At 42.4% G+C, this 19,970-nt stretch overlaps 1 protein-coding gene across 1 annotated transcript in view; it reads left to right on the forward strand.

Moving 5' to 3' along the window:
- The window catches only part of MAGI1 (membrane associated guanylate kinase, WW and PDZ domain containing 1), a 322,237-nt gene that overhangs the window by 236,952 nt on the left and 65,315 nt on the right, over nt 1-19,970 (forward strand). Inside the window, exons 4-8 of the mRNA XM_009284383.2 lie at nt 4,182-4,388; nt 7,323-7,533; nt 11,112-11,194; nt 14,489-14,524; nt 19,033-19,090. Coding sequence (XP_009282658.1) covers nt 4,182-4,388; nt 7,323-7,533; nt 11,112-11,194; nt 14,489-14,524; nt 19,033-19,090 — 595 coding nt within the window. The remainder of the gene's footprint in view (nt 1-4,181; nt 4,389-7,322; nt 7,534-11,111; nt 11,195-14,488; nt 14,525-19,032; nt 19,091-19,970) is intronic.

Here is a 19,970-nt window from a genome sequence, read left to right on the forward strand (position 1 = left end):
ATAAAATAAGGGTTAGTGAAAGGTGATGACAAGGAATTCAGTTAATGGCACGTGCATCTGCTGAGTGAAGGCATTGTTATTAGCTATTAATTTGGTTGCTGTAGGCAGGATCCAAATGTGACTGAGAAGAGGGTAAAGCTTAGGGGCCCGGTTCCCATAGGAATCTGACATGGGAAACTGCTGTTTCTGCCATGCTGGATGCTTCAAAGCGGGCATTTCCACAGAAAAGTAGGGGTTTTCCCGCTGTCTTCATCAAGAAATCTCCTTCGTCTGGGAGATGGGCTGCTCTTTTCCAGTGTTGAGACATCACCTTAGGGACACAGTCCTCGGAAGTTTTGCAGAGCTTCACTTGAGCCGTTGAGGGAGCTCTGCACCCTGGGGAGTCCTGCCCTGACTACTGTGCTGCCTTTAGAAAATGTTTTGGGATCCTCTGGGATGACAGATGCTTGTGTATGCACATGTAACATGCTGTTAATAATTAGAGCTGATTGGATATTCAGTACAAATTACACTGGCTATGAAGTTAGCCCCTTCTTTAGGCTTACAAGTGGCTCACAAAACACTGTTAAAGCATATTTTTAAATGTATGTTTTTTCATAAACATTGACAGATTTAATTTGAACAAATGATGTCGAGTCTGAGTGTTTTAAAACTCTTGCTGGGCTGTTCACTGTCAGTTGTTAATGGTGCACGTTTGGATCTCTGAGTCACAGGGTAAATATTTTCTCTTTCTAATTTCTAGGATTAAACATGAGTTTCAATGATAATTTTAAGTGCCAGTCCCTCCTAATGGTGTGTCTGCCCCCACGCCTGGGCCTACGTGCCATGTCTTCAAAAAGAACTGCTTAGAGAAGAGAAATAGGTCTGACTGCATCCAGCAAACATGAGGAAAAGAGAGTATTTCCATTATCTCTCATTCTCCATGTCACCTGGAAGCTGGGTTGGAGCTTTCTTTTGCAGTTTTTCATTATGAGCTGGGTTGTTTCCCAAACCTGTATGTCCTTGTGTGAATCTGAAGGAAGAGCTGTGATTTTTTGGAATATTGACTCAGGCTGAATCTGCCTTCTGTGGAAGAAGAAGAAAAGTTCAGCCCCACTGGCTGCATTTCTGCAAAACAAAACCCACACATGCAGAGCCGTGCTCAGTTTCAAATTCATATTTGCTCTTTGTATCTGTTCATATATACTTGTAGGGATCCCTCTAAGACAGCACACTGTGTTGGCAGAAAATAATTATTCATTGGTAGTAGTACCAACAACCATGGTTGGTTTGAAAAGTGACTAATGATTTTGGTGTAGGCAAACCTGAAATACTTTAAAGAAGCCTTTTTTTCTGCTGAGGAACAGCTCTTCGTGAACTGTTAGGAACTCCAGCCTTGCTTGTTGCTAGAGGAACTGAAAAGGAACAAAACTCAAAGATATAATCATATATTTCTCTGTAATTGGAGGAGGGATGGTAACATCTGTGCTCTGTTCTTGTCCAGGAGAAATAAAAATCCACACTAGCAACATCTATATATCCCTTTCATTCACTTTGTTGCATCCATCGCAAAAAAGATTTAACCATTTACAAAAGACCTGAAATAAATTTTGCTCAAAATAGTGATGTGCAGTGCCATAAATAAAAGCTGTTCTCACTTATATAGCACACACATGGATACCTCTGCTTAGCAGTTAACATGCTTAGAAAACACACATTTTCTCTGTAAAAACAAACAAACAAAAACCCATAAAAAAACCCTAAACCCAAAGTGGCAGCATTCTTCGGGAGAAATGCCAAAGAGGATGGGATGGGAGCAGGGTTGATTATCCTTTTTCTGCCCACCTACCTTTGTATTTTCCCTTTGCACTCTCTCTCCCCCATTCCTCCTCTTTTTGTATAAAATAGTCCTGCAGTATATAGAGCATAAGAATCATTTCTCTAGCAGCGACTGCAACCTGCTTGAGGAACCTCCATCCCCATTAGAGGCTCTTTCCAGAAGAAGTAATTTCCTTCTCCCTATAAATTATGCATGAATGTACATTTAAGATTCTGAAATGATGAACAGAAGATGAAAGCGTTGCGGAGTGTTGCTGCTCCTATGGAGCTGAATCCACGACATTGTATACAGGCTCGAACACACCTTGTTAAGACAAACCTGCACGTGTTGCTGTCCTAGTACTCCGGCTGTAAAAACGTGGAGATAGGAGCTCCTCCGACTTCTCCAGCCTCAGCTCTGTAAGAAAGACTTTTTCTCCTCTTGGAAGGCAGTGAGTGGGAAAGATAGCAACGTGTGTCCAAACTGGTCTTCCCAGGTGGACTCTGCCAGCCTGAGCCAGGATGATTCCTGGTCTCCCTTGCTCCTGATATGTCCAGAGACCTTCCAGAGTCTCAGGTTGAGATCTGCGAGTGCTGGGGTGTGCGTGATCCCTGTGGCCTTACCCTAAAGCTGACAACACGCACAGCTTCGGGGTTATAAGGGGCTTAGATGCTCTAAAGGGAAAGGCAGTTCAGTCAGCTAAACAGGAGTTGAGATAAACAACTGGTACTTCCAAACTGAAATAAGGATATGTCATTCTGAACCTCGAGTGTGTGATGGCTGAGCAGTATGAAATGCGTCGGGTGAGTGGAACTACTGCATCCAGCAGTGGGGCAGGTCAATGCAGAGCTGCTTAGCTAACTTTAAACTCAGTGTCATTGCTCAGTGTATGAATGATGTTGTTGGCTTCTGCAACAAAAATACACGTGCATATGTATAAAAATAAATGAAAAAAAAATGCTTTTTAGCACAGATGAGGTTTTAAAGTGCCTTTGCACAATCTGCCCTTGGCATGTGGTTTCCATCTAGTGTAACAGGGGTAATAAAGGGGCATGTACGCTTTCTGGGGAATGGATACTAAATATATAACATCATTAGGTACTGAAAAATTGAAAAATGCTTTCAGGTTATACATAGCCTATGGAGATAGATGAAGAATGTAATCAAATGTACATGTATATTTTAGAGAAAAATTTTGTGCTGCTGCCACAGTTGGAGCTGTATGCGTGCACCCCCACATGGGTTTATACAAAGCTATATGGGAGAGCATCCCTTATATTTTGTCATGCCAGAGAGCGTAGGGAGAACTTTTAAGTTCACCCTTGGAATCCGCAGGTGGCAAATGAAAATTAATAATAATTCTTGAAAGGGAAAATTTGGGGAGTTTTATGTAAAACTGTTGTATATCACAGATCGTTGTATAAAAAGTAGAAGATGCGCCTTGCAATAGGCCTGAATTCCCATAATGCCCAGTGCTGCGGGAACCGATTCCAGACCTGAGATTCCTGTGGAGGGTTTCAGGGCAAGTCAAGCACTACTGTGGTGTTTGAGGTGAAACAGGAACGGTGAAATACCTCTGTGGGGTTCTGGCATCAATGAACCTGCACTTATTCTGTATTTCTTCCACGGTCAATGACAGCAAAGTATCCCAAGCACTTTGCACTGTTTGCATCACATCTAGCGATGGCTGCCAAGGACTGTGCATTTGCGTAACTATGGGTGCGTCTTTGTCCTTTCAAGTTTTGCTTTAAGGTCTGGTTGTTCACTTCTACCCAAGCTGACCCAACTGCTGAGCTTCCTCTTTGAAGAAAGCAGTGCCAAGTGGTACCTTTCCTTTAATCTCCTTTGGCAAAGTTTTCTTTTAGAGAGAGCATAGGTTTTGCTTTTTAAATGCAACATCCACCCTAAAAGAACCTGTGTATTAATGCAGGCCGTCGAGCCTTTCATCACTTATCTGGGTGATGGCAGACATGAATTTTTTATTTTCTGCCGGGCTCACTCCAGATCTGCCACAGCATTGTGTGGGTGCACACATGTAAAAAGGCTACTAATTGAAATTCAGATGTAACGAGATGAAGTTTTGCTATTCACCATGACTGTCTTTTGTTTTAGCCCTTGTATGCTCAGTGCACCTAAACAATGCAACCATTGCTTCTCCTTTTAGATTCAACAAGAACAACTTAAAAGGCAAGAAATATTTCTGTGTCTGCTCTAGGGATGAAATATGCCCCCCCCAAATGGGAATGGTGTGTGTTAGTTTATTTATGTACTTACTTGTGGGGAGAGACAGAGATTTTAATGGAACTGAAAAGAAAATAAAATAGAAATCTTGCTGCTATAAACTGCTCTCTTTTGAAGATGCAAATGTGTTTCTATTGCCTAGGTAACTATTATGGAACGCCCAAGCCTCCCAGCCAGCCCCTCAGTGGGAAAGTGACTTCCCCCGATGCTTTGCAAAACCTGCAGTCTGGCTCCAAGCAGTCGACTCCAAAGCGAACCAAGTCTTACAATGATATGCAAAATGCTGGCATAGTGCATACAGAGAATGAGGAAGAGGATGATGTACCTGAAATGAGCAGTAGCTTCACAGGTAAAACGAAAATATCACAGTCCATCAGTTACGATACATGGGGAAGATTTTTGGAGGGGGATTATTGTGGTTTTTTGTTTTTAATGGGTTTCCTGCAAAGCTGTCAATCCCAGACAGAACTGGCCGACAGCAGCGGGATGGCAGGTGTCTGGGTGTGGACGATAACATGCACAGTTGTGTCTTCTAAAAAGGCCTTGTGGGATTGAGCTTGATGAGAAAAAATGGGGAAAAGCTCAAATCCATTAGTTGCAGAAAGTTCGAGGAAGAGTTGAGCTGTGGTTGACGGTTCCAGTCATTATAAATAGTATGAAATGGCTCGACCAGGATACATTTGAAATTAATTATTGCTCCTTCCAAAATACGCTGCTGTCCTTTCCCCTTCCTTGCATCTAGAGATACCCGTCACATACAAGTACTAGGTCCTCTTCTCCAAGGTACCTTCCAGCAAACCAAGGGCTGCTTGCTGCAGGAATGAGGTCTGAAGCATGGGTGCAAGCTCTCTATTTTTATGAAGGCCTTGTGTCCTGCTGAACAGAGATCTCAATCCCACCATGGCTACCTTCGAGCATTGGCTGAAAGATCACTGGAAACTTTTGCAATCTGAAGTCCAGTGCTGTGCAGGCAGATTCAGAGCAAAATACTATTGGAGATCAGTTGAGTTTCCACGGAAGTGAACTGGAAGTTTGTGAAGCTCTGAGGGGCAAAAGGTCTTCCCCACGTCTGCAATCCTAGTATTTGTTAGCGCTTAGAGCATTACTTCCTCAGCTCAGTTTCAAACACTGAATTCATCTTCCTAGCTCCCTTTTGAGATAGGTACTTAGCAAGCAGCATCATCCACACCTTCAAGCCTTTCACAGCTGCTTGCTGTGGGTGCTCACCATCACTGGCGCTTGGTCCTTTGTCCTCTGGTCACTTCCTACCACCATGACAATTTTCCTTCCCAGCCTCTGATGGGTCATAGGAGCTGTCATGCCAGTTCCTACCTGCCAAAGTCCTGGCTCTAAGAACTGTATAGAGCTTTAAAAGGATTTAGGCTGAGATTTGGCTTTGACCCTCTCTGGGCCAAACTGTGAAATGGCTTTGAGGGTTGCGCTCTGTTACATCTTTCTAACCCAAATCACTCCTGGCTGGCCTAATCCCTCCCGGGCTGGAGTTTCTGTCTCTGCTTACCGGCTCCTTTACAAAGTTTTGCATCTAAGGGTAGTTTCTCACATGTTGTGACATGGCAGCAACCCCAGCCCTTGTCACAGGACATGAATTTGAGAGGAAGCTGGTGGGAGATGCTGTTTGACCTCCTTGCTGCCCATCTCAGTTTGGTGCCCCTGAACTGACTCTAGCATCATTTCTCTTCCTTGTTTTCCTTCACAAGATGAAATATTGGAAGGTGCAGCTCATTTGTCACAACGTTATCATACCCTGGCCCCTTGCCTCCATTAAATGGGCACAGAATCAAGAAAAGAGTTATTTCTCGTATACCAAAGTGGTTCCTTATGCTTATTTCACATGTAAGTGTGCTAGCCATATTAAAATGCTCCTGCTTCCTTAGAAGACTTCTCGGTGACTTGTGTTTTCCAGGCTTTGGCATGTTTACACTCGCAGTCTTAAGCTGGCAATGATTCATTCATGCTTCTTTATCTTGTCAGCTTCTACCTAAAAATATCGAATGCCAGGAAGGCTAGAAAGCAGGCAGCTGAGGGTACTAGTATAGTCTAGATCTTTTTCTTCCCTCTTCTCCCAGTTTATTATTTTCAGTATCTTGCCTTTTCGTAAAGGCAGCACACAGACTAGCAATAGCACGAGCTGTGGTTAACGACCCCCCCAAAAGCCAAGGCTGTGGGCTGTGAGTTGAGGATGGCAGTGGTCTCCGGTCGGGAGAGCAGAGGCGAGACCTTGGCTGTGAAGCCCTTTCAGTCCCGCTGCTTGGGGACTTGGCAGAGCGTGACGCTGATCTCTCTGTCTTTTGCTCAGTGTGTTGCCTGCTGCGTGTACTGGAGACTGGTGGTCTCAGGTGATTTGGAAGTACTGCCGTCGATTTTCAACACCTGCAAGAACCAAACAGTGAAAATCCCTTTGCTAGACACAGGGGTAATTTTAGAATTTATCTGTTGTTGCCAAAACCTCTCTGTGAAGGAGTTAGGGGCCCAGCCCTGGTTTGTGGAGAGCATTTACTGTGATTAGGGGTGGAGGGAATAAGCAGCAGTATTTCATGGATACAGCTCAAAACTGCAGGGATGTAAGCATCAGAAATGTTTCCTTAGAGGGAGGAGGGCCAGATACATCATAAAATACCCTTGAGTGACTTTGACTGGAAGGATACAGTGATGAGCCGTGGAATAAGCCTCCTCAGACAGCTAGAACAGGCACTAGTGAGCAGCAACATGTGGACACATGGTGTAGTGCTGACATTCATTTTAATTTTTAATTTAAAAAAACGCCCCACAGTAAAGTCGTTCACCATTAACTTGTTGACTTTGAGCTTCTGGCTACCTTCTGCACTTGTAAAAATCTCCCCTTTTGATCATTCTTCAAACAGGAAATTTTATTCTCCTAATCCCTGTCCCACAATTGGCACTGCGGGAGTGAACCTGTAAGCCTGCTCAGAAGCCCATTGAACTCATCTACATCAGTAAGCCCTGGCCTCAGACAGCTTGGAAGACTTTGGTACCTCAGCAGGGCCTATTAGAGCGAACACAGTAGCTGATCACAGCTTCTGATTTGTGCTGGCGAGGGTCTGGCTGGCAGAGTGTGTGTGGGCAAAGCAAGCTCCTCCCTGCTGGCAAAAAGGCTGCGGAGTCTCTGCCCTCAGTTCATCTGTTGCTGTGTCTTGCGAATTAAAAAGCAAGGAGAGGAAAACTGTAAGGATAAACCCGGAGAAGCAAATGGGAGGAGAAAAAGACTGATTTTCAATTTTATTTGTGCTTGTTTATTCTACAGCAGAGTCTGGTGACCAAGACGAGCATAATACGCATATCGTAAGAGAGACAGCCCCACCGTCCGCGATTGATAGCCACACCAACGTTCCCACCACGGAACCATCTCAGAACCTCCCTCAATACCTACCTCCTTCTGCCGAGGATAACCTAGGTCCTCTGCCGGAAAACTGGGAGATGGCCTACACCGAGAACGGAGAAGTCTATTTTATAGAGTAAAGCACATTTTTGTTGTTCTAATTCCATCTCTCTCACTCTGGGCATAAGTAAACCTCCATGGATGCATTTTGTGTGTGTATGTGTGCGTATGAAATATTTAGTGTATACAGTTATGTTGCAGATCTGTAAGTCCTTTACCGCTTCTGAAGGGGTTTTGCATTTCCTGATTGGATTAACATCCAAATTACTCCTGAGTTCAAAGGCAGGGGGAATTGCTCGTTTTATGAGGGTAGTTACAAAAGCAACAGACACTTATAAAATATGGGCCAGTTGTTTTCACGGGTGGAATGAAAGCTCCTAATTGAAAGGGCTGAGACTTCATTTCTGGAGCCTGCCTCTGTGCATAATGCAGCAGAGAGGGTTCCTCTGGTCGTGCTCAGGTGGTAGCAGAGCCAGGGAATGGACTTTGTGTGATGTCTTCTCGTCAGAGCAAATGGGCCAAAAGTGTTAACATGCTCCAGTGGTTTACAGAAGGCATAGCTCAGTGCAGGGTAGGCACAGTAAGTTTGGAAAAGCAAGAAGTACCTCGTGCTCTGCAGACTTTGCCTAAGAGCTGAGTGCTGTCAGCAGTTTTATGATGATATTGATTTTTTCATGCCATAAATAATAGTCTCTAATTATACTTGTCTAGATTTATTGAGATAGGAGTAACTTACAAAATGGGACCTGTTAGTGGAAGAGATTTCTTGCCCAAAGTGTAGCTAGGCATTAAAATTCAATTAGCTTTTGAAACTCAAGCCCTTAGCTGCCCAAGTAGAGGAAGGGGGTGAAGAATTGATTTTGGATTTGATGATCTGTTTAATGCGGTCTTGGAAACTGAGATCCTCTGTCTGTGCACCAGAAGCCAGTGGCCAGTTAGTACCGAAGAACCTCCTCTGCTAATGCCCCTTCTGATACTCCGGAGAATCATGCTGGATTAGGGCAGTGAGGGGAGCAGTCCTGCTCCATCATCAGGGAGAGGACTTTTGGACAGGGCCAAGGAAAGGTTCATCAGAGCAGGTTTTCCCCTGGCTGCAGTGGCAGGGGAACACATCAGAGAAGAGTGCCAGAAGATCTGAGGAGCTGGGAGGACTGAGAGCACCACAGCAGCTCTTCACCAGCTGGGAGAGGGCTGCTGCAAAAAAGGCCATTTTCCAGGGCGCTCTCAATTACCTGAAGGGGCTCCACCAACCCCCTAGTGTAAGCCAAAGTCTAGTAGGCACAATGCAAATTCTCATCAGCTGCATATCAGATGAAACTGAAATGTGTTCATTATCCCAAACGCGGTATTCTGCCCCTCATTATGTCCTCAGGGTGCCTCGTTCTTTGACTTACTTTCTGGCTTTAATGTATATAACACAGCCTGAGTAATAGCCCATCCAGCCTGCCATTTTCCTCCCTGGAGGAAGACAGATGATGAGCACTAAATGCTGCCCAAGCAGCTGGTTGCTCCCTTTTTTGTCCCCACATGGGCCCCTGCTGTCCTTCTTTACAGGTGCTTCAGCAAGGGGTTCTGCTGCTGTCAGCAGCTTCCCCAAAACCCATCCCCATCGTTACTGTATTCTCTATGTGCGTGTGTTCTCTTAGCAATGCAGGACTGTAGCACCTTAAATAATTTGTTAGACCTTTTGCAGGAGAATCATATATGTAGTGGAAAAATATAGCCTGCGTACACGGCTGTCTGTCTGACATGAAGATCTGGTAGCACACCAACTGCTTCCTTCCCTGCAGTGCAGATTGACCATTTTGAGGATACATAGGGGGTGATTTTTGTGCAAGAATGTGTTAGTGTGGATGCAGCACTGAATGACTGCAGTTCTATTAATTCTAAGGACACCCTGAGCCTAGAAACAATTTAGTTTGATTTGTATCAAATTAAGAGAGCAAGCTAATGAGCTGTGTGGACCCAAGCTGGCTCAGATGTCTGTACCGTCATCTACAGCGCTTTGGGTTATCAAGTCAGGGTGCTGAAGGGAACAGTATGGGAATATCTGAGCTGCTTGCACAGAACCAGCACAGGTCCAGTGGGGCCAGAGCTGCGTGTCAGATAACCGATCCTGATGGCTTGTAGCTGAAGCAATTTGGCTCTTGAGATGCGTTTCTCTGGTGCTTTAATTGGGATTTTCATTACACAAAGTATCCCAGTCCCTCATTACCCTGCATGTAGATCTATGCGTGTTACAGGTCTAACACAATCCTGTCCCTCTGAGTGTATGATCTAAAAGGTGTTTAGCTAAATTTTCTGTGCCTCAGCAAAGCACACTGTTGTGAGCCTTCGGTGAGTGAGAAAAAGTTGCAAGAAATATGCAAATATTTCATTGCTCTCCTCCCACCGCCCTGTTTCTCAGCTAGACTACAGACTTTCTTATTTATAAGTTAGCAGAACCCCTCTGGTTTATTGCTGTTAATTTGCCTGACTTGCTGAATTTCTGCTATTCAGTTTTCTAGTTGGCGATTAATTGCTCTGAAGCACACAAAAGGATTAAATGCATTTGCTCATCCTGCCTTGGGAGGGCTGGGTAGTGGGATGTGTAAAACAAGGACCTTTTATTTATGCACTCAGATCCTAGGAGCAGGGCAGTCCCCTCTTCTCACAGTAAAATACAAGTTTGCTGGTCGGTTGTTAGTTCCTCAGGGATCATAGCCCTCATTACAGCATTTCCAGCTTTGTGAGACTGTTGTGAGGCTAAGGTTAAGTTTGTAAACCTCTCTGAGACCTTGAAGGAGAAGTAAATAGCATTACTACAGTACTGAAACTTAAAACTGTTAAGCAGTGTTAAAGGCTAAGCTAGATAAATGATACCTCAGGGACTGGAGGGCTATCTTTGCAGGTTATGTCTAAGATGACATCAGGTTAGATGACCTTTAAAGGTCCCTTCCAACCCAAACTATTCGATGATTCTATAAGAGGCATTATATTACAAGATTGTCTCTGTATGCAAATGAAATGATGGGAGAAAATAGTTTCTAGAAAAATGTATTTTAAGCCTGTTTACTATGCAGCCTTCACTGCTGGGACTAGCATCGCAATACTGTCAGGGCACTTGCAGAAAGGAAGGGTTGAAAGTAAAGCTGTTCAACTTCCATCAAAGGCTTTGGCAGAACATTTTTATTTGTGTAATTAAAAAGTTTTCACTGGAAATTTTGTTTTTGACTAATGCCTGGGTCAAATCTAGACAAATGTCAAAGGTCTTTTGCAGGAACAAAGGTCACCGCATGGTTTAGGAAGGAAGCGAAACTTCTGTCTTTTCATCAGGAGACAAATGGCTCAGAGACAGCTCCTGGAATTAACAAACAAACCACCAAAGACAAAAGTTTGGAAATTAATATTATAATATTGCAGCTTTCACGTGCACCCTTCCAGTCAGGAATGCTGATCTGTGTATTTTCACTTTCCACCTTTGTGTTTCCAATGCCAAGATTCTTGTGATTTGGTAGACTAGTTTGCAGAACATCAAATCGTAATGCCGTTTCTTCTGAAGCAAAAGTATGCCTTCAGGTCTGTTGAATAACAAAGAGGATATATACATTTATGTCACTGATACTTCAGCTCTGCTTTATTAACAAAGGTCATATTTCCATTTCTGGTTTTCAGCCATAACACAAAAACAACATCTTGGCTAGATCCACGGTGCCTGAACAAACAGCAGAAGCCTCTAGAAGAATGTGAAGATGATGGTAAGAGACTGAAAATAGTGAGATAATAATGCGTTTGGTCCATTTCTAGGTGGCTTTCTTCCTTTCCTTTTCCCCTTTCCCATAACCTCTGTTCAGAAATACTCAAAAAAAAAGTTTATTAGTAAGTGCATAGAGACAATATCCGTTACGTTGTTGTAAAATCACTGTCTGTCTATGTAAGATAGCCATTGAGATGGCAGATCATTTAATAAAAATCAAAGAGGTGCTAGAAGTAAGAGGCCTCTGTTTTTGCAAAGACATTTGATTAGTTGCTGATGCTGAACAAGACTCAAAGCTTTCTAACATGTTCGCTCCTTGGATCGCTGTGTAGGAGGAAGCGACTGAGTCTCTGTGTGCTCCATTGTGTTACGCTTCAACCACCTGCTTTACATGAATTTGAAAGAGTTATGTTGTTATTTCCTTGTTTGAGCAGAAATAACTCAATTGCTTCACTTCTACTGTTAAATTCTGACAGTCCGCTTAGTGTTGTGATTGCTGAAAACAAATTCCATTTGAAAGTGTAGATGTTTGCCACTGAAAATTTACACTGATGTAATTTTGTATTCCTTGAGATGTTGGAAATGCAAGCCACTGTCCAATTTAGAGCAGCCAAATGCAGGACTGTTAAAGGAGATTCTTTCCCTGCATCCTTTAGGAGATGCTGGAAGAAAAAGGGAATCATGATCAAAATAACTTAAATGTTTGGGAAAACCTGTGTGGAAATTCTGGTCTACTGACCAGGAAAGCTGATGGTATTATAATGCATAATTTTGGCTAGCACAATGCTATCATGGTAGACATATCTTAAAAATTGAAGGGTTTACTTCGTCAGTGTTGGTGCTGTCCTTGTAAAATTAGTTTTCATAATATGATTAACCTCCTACTGGTGTGAGTCAGCTCAATAAGAGTTATGATTTTACTTCAGAAAAGGATCAACTCGCTTCATCCCTTTTTTACTGGTAGGTTCAAATCTGGCCTCCAGAACTGCTGTTAACTATTTTTGCACATGCAGTTTTTGAACCTCTGCTTCCTTTCACGTGTGAGATTTTGCAGGATGTGAGAATTTGCCTGTGCAGCCTTCGCTGCCACGATGAAGCAGGTCACCAACTTCTTAGTGCACAACGCAGCATGCACCCAGACCGCAAGGATGTGCAAAGCCCAGGCAAAAACCAAGCATACCGAGCTGACGCCTGCTTCAGATCCTTAACAACTGGTGTCGTCTGTCAAGGAGCGAGCAGAGGGAGCTGGATTAATGAAGGCCTTGCTCTGCGCCTAAAAATGGATATGTCAGTGGGTAATCAGAACTGGAAAAAAATTAAATAATAGCGTATGCAGGCAAAGCTCCCTCCTCCTTGCAATTAAGCATTGCTGGCAGTTTAGAGAGGAGGTTGCAAAGTCTCAGCACAAGCTTTCCTCTTTCAGAAGGTAGTTTTCCCTGAAGCACAACTTCTGTCCTGGCTTTCTCTCCCAGCAAGACTCCCGCTACGTCGATAGCCCCGGTGATGCCAACAAGCGGCAGGTGCCGCTGTGGGTCAGTGCGCCCCGCGCTGTGCTCTGAGACAGGGCAAGGAGCAGCCGGTAGGATGAGTCAACAGCGGGCGGCCAAGCTCCTCTGTTAAACAGTTTTAAGTCTCCTCGCAGAAAGGAAAGTCTTTCAAACCTCTTGTCTTCTTAGCAATTATAAAACAAGCATTGGGATAATTTATTTAATTGGGATTAGAAACATACAGCTGGGTATTTTTTCGTATTCAATGAAGTTCATAATTTTACAGAGTAGTGGCATTTTTGTTTATCAGTCAGGTCCTTAAAATCAGCTAATTTCATCTTCCCCCACACCCCTTCACTTCATTCACTAAGTTGCTCATTAATGAATATTTTTAACATTCAATAATTAAACCAGTTGCTTCATAGGTACAGCAGTGCACTGCACTGTTTTTCTTGGCTGCTTAGATCTTGCTTTGCACATAAGAATAATTATGTTTTAGAAAACAATGTGAGCACAAAGAAGAGAGAAGGTTATTTTTACTGCATCATAGAAGTTGGACGTTTTTTGGCAAGGCTCACTGTTGGGAGTATTTCCACTGAAGTCAGTGGGACTCCTCGTCTGTTCTGTTTGTTGTGTGTGTCTGCGTGTGAGTTTTCAGGCTCGATCCCATCCTGTTTGTGGTTTTTATAAATGTTAGATGTCGTTTCAGATTTGTTTGGGTGCAGTTGCCTTGTGTTTTTTCTTCGTCAGGATCCATGTCCCTAACAAGTTTTTGGTCGTTTCCAGTTGTTCAGGCTATCAAAGGAAATTGCAATTCATATTTCACGCTAACGGTCCTGAACAACTGTTTTGGTAGAATATATTGCAAACAGGTCACGGAGGTGGTTTTTTAGGTGTCCAAATTTTCAAAAGCAATGCTGTGATGCTACATCTTCTGTTTGCTTCTATCATTCATTTATGTGGCTTATACTTTACTGTGTTAGGTCCAAGATTGTTTTTACCATCTTTGTTCTGGTTTTGTCATAATCTTTCATTTTCAGACTGCATTATTATTACTTATAGGCTAAGCAATACTTTAATCATCTGTGTCACTGTTAACTTATGAATATGGAGCAGATAATGATAAATGGAGCAACAGTGAATATTGATGGCTTCATGTGTTTGAAAAATTATGTGATCTTTGTCCCAGGTGCCCCGCTCAAACCGGTGCATTCCTGTATATGCCTCACCAGTGCATCTGTTCTTCGCTGTGGGCCTGCGACTCCAGTTAAACAAGGCGCTTCGCTTCATGTCTATCTTAAATCATCCGAGTAGTTACAGTGAAGTCAATTGGACCTTGTATGCACATAAATTTAGGTACTTTCTTGAAAACCTTGCTACATTAGTTCTTATTTAGATGCAAGGTTTTCCTCTCAGATTTCTTCATTGGTATTCAGCTCTGGCCTGCTGATAGATCCGTGTGTCTACAGAACGGACTGCAAAGGTCGGACCATACAGATCTGAGGGAGAAGCTTCGCTACAGTGAGAACACCACAAATGTATTCCTGTGCCATATCAAACTGTGGCATGGAAGGTAGTCAATTGATACAGATTTTTTGAGAATGCAAGAACGCAGTTCTTTCATTATCTACATCAGATCCATCAATATTCTGATCACTGAAGGGTGATAAATGGGAAGCTTGGGCTCGGTCTATAGAAAATTAGTGCTGGTTCTGCTGTTTGCTGTAGGGAATTTCTTGCTTGGTGCTGGTATCTGAAATTTTCTTTTAATTTTTTCTGTCTCATTTACTGCTCTTCCCTTGGAGAAGAAGGGGTACACACGGAGGAACTGGACAGTGAACTAGGTAAATCATCCATCTCTCGTTTTGATGTTTGACTTCAACTGCACTGTTTTAAGCCTTTAATTACTTTCTCCTTTGTATCATTTTGCATCTTTCAGTTTTTTTATTTCAACAAGCCTAATTTATCAGCAAAACTTCCCTAGCACACAAAGCATTAATATTCCCGTAGCTTCAGATCTACAGTGTTTTTCTTACTGGTTCAGAGTTTGAAGAAACCTGGAGAACCTTAATCTTACAAAGTTTGTTCCAACTTGCTTCCTCCTGGACCCTGCAGAAGTCAGGGGCTTTTCCATTGGCATCACTGTCTCCAGGAAAAAGCTTATAGATGCCAAAGTTGAAATCAAGTAGCTAATGATGCTTTTTTTCACCGGGGCCAAAGACATTTCCCAGAGAGGGGAAGCAAAGTGTGATTTAGAAAGTTTAAGAATTACATAGGATGCTTCTGCTGAGCTTGTGAATGAAACAGCAGAAAATTTTGCCTCAGCAGGTGATTTTATAAACAGATGATTTTCGATGATGTGGTACACTTTTATTTGCTGCATCTTTTTGTGAAGAATTCTGTCTTGGTATCTAATCTCAGCGGTGCTCATTCTGTTTATGCTGCTGGTGGAGGTAGTTGTTATTTCTGTTCAGCTATGCTCTAGTGCACTTGGAAAGCTGAAAGGCGTAAGAGGTTGCATAGGATTTTATTTCCACTAGGTCTATTATTGCTTTTAAAGAGGACTGTATTTACAGTTTATAGGCCTGCGTACTGGAGGATTGTATTACCAGAGAATTAACCTCTGGTTTCTGTAATGACTTGCAAGTGTGTTCTGCTTCCCACTTCTGCGTGATTGGTACGGCATCAGCAGCCAGCAGGTATTGAGTGGACTTTTAACACTACTCCAGGAACTGTTCTTTGGGATAATACGCCTGGAATAATGTTGGAGGCCTAACTTCTTTTAGTGCCAGAATTTGAAAGAAATGACAATTTAAAGAAGAACGCAGTCACTTTAGTGGTACATTAGCATTCATACAAATAATCTACAAATAACAGATGGATGCACACCAACAACCCGCAAAGATTTCTCATGAAGGTCTTCACAAGGGTGACTTAAAGTAAGAGAGACTTTAAAGAAAAGCAAATTTAGAGGCAATAATGAAATGGAAATGCTCCCTTCTTTCAGTCTGGTATCAGGATCTAGTGCAAGAGAAGAGCTGAAAAAATAGATGCAGGGAAACTCATGAATTGATAAGCCTGACCCCAGTTCTGCAGGCACTTGCGTACACAAGTGTTTTGCTCGGACATCACGAGATGTTCCCTTTGGTTTAATGCCAATAAGCTTTATTGAGCTCACAGCCCTTCGATATACTGTTGAGATCTGCCAATGTTGCAGTGTAAAGACAGACATTTTCAAATGGCTCAGTTGGTTACAGCAACGTTAGGGAGGGGGCATGAAAACATATGGCCTGTTCACTAACCGTACTCATGATTAGTGTAAACTGGTTGTTGCCAGATATTTAGCTTCTTAGTTTATTAACAGTTTCTTTTCTAAACATAAGAAAATCAAAACTTGAAGCATTTGCACAACTTCTTGTTTTCCAAAGAAGTGGATTGAATATGGAGTAATAGATCACCTCTCTTTTAACAGAAGGTTATACAAAGGACACAAAAATTTAATCTTTGGAGTAGAATTTGACGTACACTTGGGCAGATCCTCCTGGACTCACAGGGAGCAGTAAGAGCTCAGTATCCCAAAGTCACCTCCAGCTCCTTTTTAGTGATGCATAGGTGTGACCAAAATCCCTGGTGGTTGGAGAGGTTCTTTTTTAGGAATCCATCCATCCCCTCTGTAGGGTTGGATATTAAACAAGAGCATCTCAGTAGGAATCCATGTATTTATCCCAGACTTAAAAATGTAAAATTGGATATCTGTGCATTGAATTCACGTGCTGACAAATGCTTTGAGACTGCAGTGCTGCATGGAGGTACCAAAATAAAAGCCATATGGCTCACTCAGACTCCTAATGATGCAAAATGTTTTTGGAAATCTTATATTTGTGATAAAATCTAATGCTCTGGGTCATCTTCAGTTTGGCAGGAGAGGTAGAGAAGGGAAATGAATAATTTAAAGCCGCTAAGAAGCCAGACTGTGCAACATGGCTATGGAGAATATTGCCTTTTGCTTTAGAGAAATTTCAGAGGCTTTTAGAAGTTGGAAAGTGCATCTACGTAATCAACAAGTAATGTGCTGAAAGCTGCAGTTTTGTGTATTGTAACTTCTGAAAACATAGAAGTGTGTTCCTTAAATGGAAAGCTGCAGAGATAAAAAAATTGGAAAGATTTTGGCACAATACCATTTTTGAGGTTAGGAAAGTGCTGGTTTTCTGACCTTCCATGAAAATTCTTTAAAAGAAAAGAAAAAAATAAAATTTAATACCAAAAATTTTGTGAACAAAAGAAAAGCAAAACATTTTTGTTTGAGATTTAAAAATCAAAAACACTTAGTAGTCCAAAACAGGTAAAAGATATTTAGCAGGAAAAATTGTGGAAAACTCATTTTAAGGCATTTGTGCATTACTTCTCCCTTCCCCCATTCATTTTTTTTTTCTTTTTCTTCCACTCCAGCTTGGTCTCTTTACCATTCTCTTTCACCGTAGTGCAGAGAATTAAACGGCTGCCACAACTTGTGATTTTCCTGATTGTATGCTAGGTCTTAATTTACTTGCACTGAAATTCTTTAAGCCAGTCCCACAGTGTTTTCACCATATGGGACTCCTTTGCAAACCTGAGAGTTCCCTTTGCGAAAAGACTTTCAAGATTGGCCTCTAGCTTTCTAACGTTTTCTCACATACACTTGCACAGTGTAAAGGAATATCTGTTTCTGAAGCCTTCATTTCAGATCGATCTGCTGATGAAATTGTGGAGTATTTTCATGCCCAAAAGTTAGCACTGGCTTGCATTTAATTGCTTATGTCTCAAGGAATCCAAAGATGTTAAACCCAATAAGGATAATATAATGATGAGAATGGAAAACCTACCTTATAACTGCAAATAAGGGACATGTGGAGCAAAAACCATGAAAATCGATTTCATCTGATCTCCAGCCAACTCTGAACACAAACATAAACTTTGAGTAATTAGTCCATGTGTGTTTGTATAGATTCTGTTCATCTCCAGTCTGGAGATATTTCTATCCTTATGGCAACATAGCTGAAGTTTATAAATGCAGAACTAGATAGTTACACTTATCCTAATTAATGGGCCATTGTTGATTGTATTGGCTCAGCAGTTGACACCATGAATGAAAATAAATCTTTGCATTTGATAATAAACAAACATAGAATATTTGCTATCAGTCTTGTCAATTTAGTGATAAATTTTGAGGAATTATTTTGCATGGAGTATTTGAACTTGTGTTATCTGACAACGGTTTTTTTAAATTATTATTATTTTTATTTAAATGAGTGTGCAGAGTCTGTGGGGCAAGGACCACACTTGCACAGTCCATAGCGTGGTGGAGCCTTCTTTCGAGTTGATTCATAGTGTTACACAAACACACCGCTCTATTGTTAATGGTAATAGATTATTTCAGTACCCACAGCCAACGGGAACATTGTGTTTAAATGAGTGGGACAAGGATCAGGCCCTTAAGTGGTACATACAGCTTTAATAACCCTCAGTTGGATGCTGAAGTGATTTTATTACATTCACTAATTATAGTTAAAGTACTATGTGCAGTCTAGAAAATCAACAGGAACAAAAGTGGATACGTTTCCAAATGTTAATTTCATCTTCAGAACTGTTTTTTGTTAATTATGCTAATTAAAAAAGGAAATCTCTGTTACATGTGATTATGGCAATATGTGTTTTTACATTAAGTGCTATGCAGTGAAATACATCTGTGTGTGCCAGCCCCACTTGGGTGGATTCCATATGCTGGGCGTTTATGTTAAACTCACTTTGTCCTGTTTTGAGATGCACTTTTGCTCACGGAGGAGCGATGCAGTGTAGATCCCTAAGAAAGGAGTCAAAAAAACCTTTTTTCAGCAGCGGTGAGCACAAATGGCTCAGCCCTGGTACAGGAGATGAAAGCGGTCTCTCTGTTAGTGTGCTACAATTGCTTGCCGTAATCTCACCCATCTTCATATGCTGGCGTTAAAATGCCTCTGGCCTGTTGCCTGCATTGGCTTCCACTGCAGTGCCTCCATCCAAAGCCATGATGGTCAAACCAGGAGGGTACTTGAGGCACTCCCAGAAAGGAAATTTATTGATCATTTGTTCATTTAATGCAGAAAAGCAAATCTAAAATTGACTGGCATGGGCATCTTCCCATTGATTTGCTAAGCCAGCACTGGTGGGACAGGCTATGACATTGGTGCCGTGCTATGCCAACCTCTAAAAGGAGGCTGTGATTGGTCTGAAAAGTGTTCAAAGCGAAGTCTGAGCTGCTGATGAGTTTTGCACGCTGAGCAGGACCTGTCAGAAAAAACTTCATTGGAGGCTTCAGTAATGCTTTTTCTATTTCCAGAGTTGCCTGCTGGTTGGGAGAAAATTGAGGATCCCGTCTATGGTGTCTACTATGTAGAGTAAGTGCTGCTCTCCGGCTGTGGTGTGGCTGTCGGGTGGAGGAACGCTTTTCTCCACAGCGGTCTCTGTGCTTTGTTGGTAGCATCTCATACCGAGGAGGAGGAGACACTGGCCCCTATACAGGCTGGGGGATGCCATAGGGGCTGGGAGAGGGAACTCTGCCTTGCTTGCCCTTCCCCATCCTCTGGTGGGCTCTGGCAGCAGCACCCTGGGGTGGAGGTGGGCTCAAGTGAGACAGGAACATCCTGCGTAAGCTCCAGGGGTAAGCTCAGGGGAGACAGGAGCACCCCTGGGTCAGGGCGTGCAGGAGCCCCAGCACCTCACAAAATACTTTTATCTGGAGAACATTAACAAGTCTGCAATTAACTGAGCTCAGTCCCCTTTGTATAGCGCTATGATCAACATACGAGTGTGCAAAGCAGACCACCAATTCAGTTACGAGTCAGAAGACACTCAAAAGGAGGAATGGACGAGCCTGTGTGACCGAACAGCCACAGCAGAGGTTCTTGCGTCAGGCTGTGTTGTTGTGAATAGAATTACAGGTTTAATGGGACTCTCTCTGGAATTAGAACAGCTTCTTCTTTATCTAGATGTCAGATAGCTCCCTTGGGAAACCAGAGATCTGAGTTTTGTTTCATCACGGACCCCATAAAATGAATTTTTAATTATGTGTATACTCCTGTCTGGTAGGATGGCTTATGATAGCCCTCAGAATAGACATGGAATACAGTTTCTGTCTGCTTTGGCTCATTTCTGACCCTACCATCTGTGCCTAGGGACACAAGGTTAGCAAACTGTGTAATTAAGGCTTGACATTTATTTACCAAAGACATCAAGGATATTTTTCAGCTATTAAATGCCATGCGAAGAGGTCTTACA

The sequence above is a fragment of the Aptenodytes forsteri genome, unplaced genomic scaffold, assembly GCF_000699145.1.
Source record: "Aptenodytes forsteri isolate BGI_AS27 unplaced genomic scaffold, ASM69914v1 Scaffold53, whole genome shotgun sequence".
In the NCBI taxonomy this organism is placed as follows: Eukaryota; Metazoa; Chordata; class Aves; order Sphenisciformes; family Spheniscidae; genus Aptenodytes; species Aptenodytes forsteri.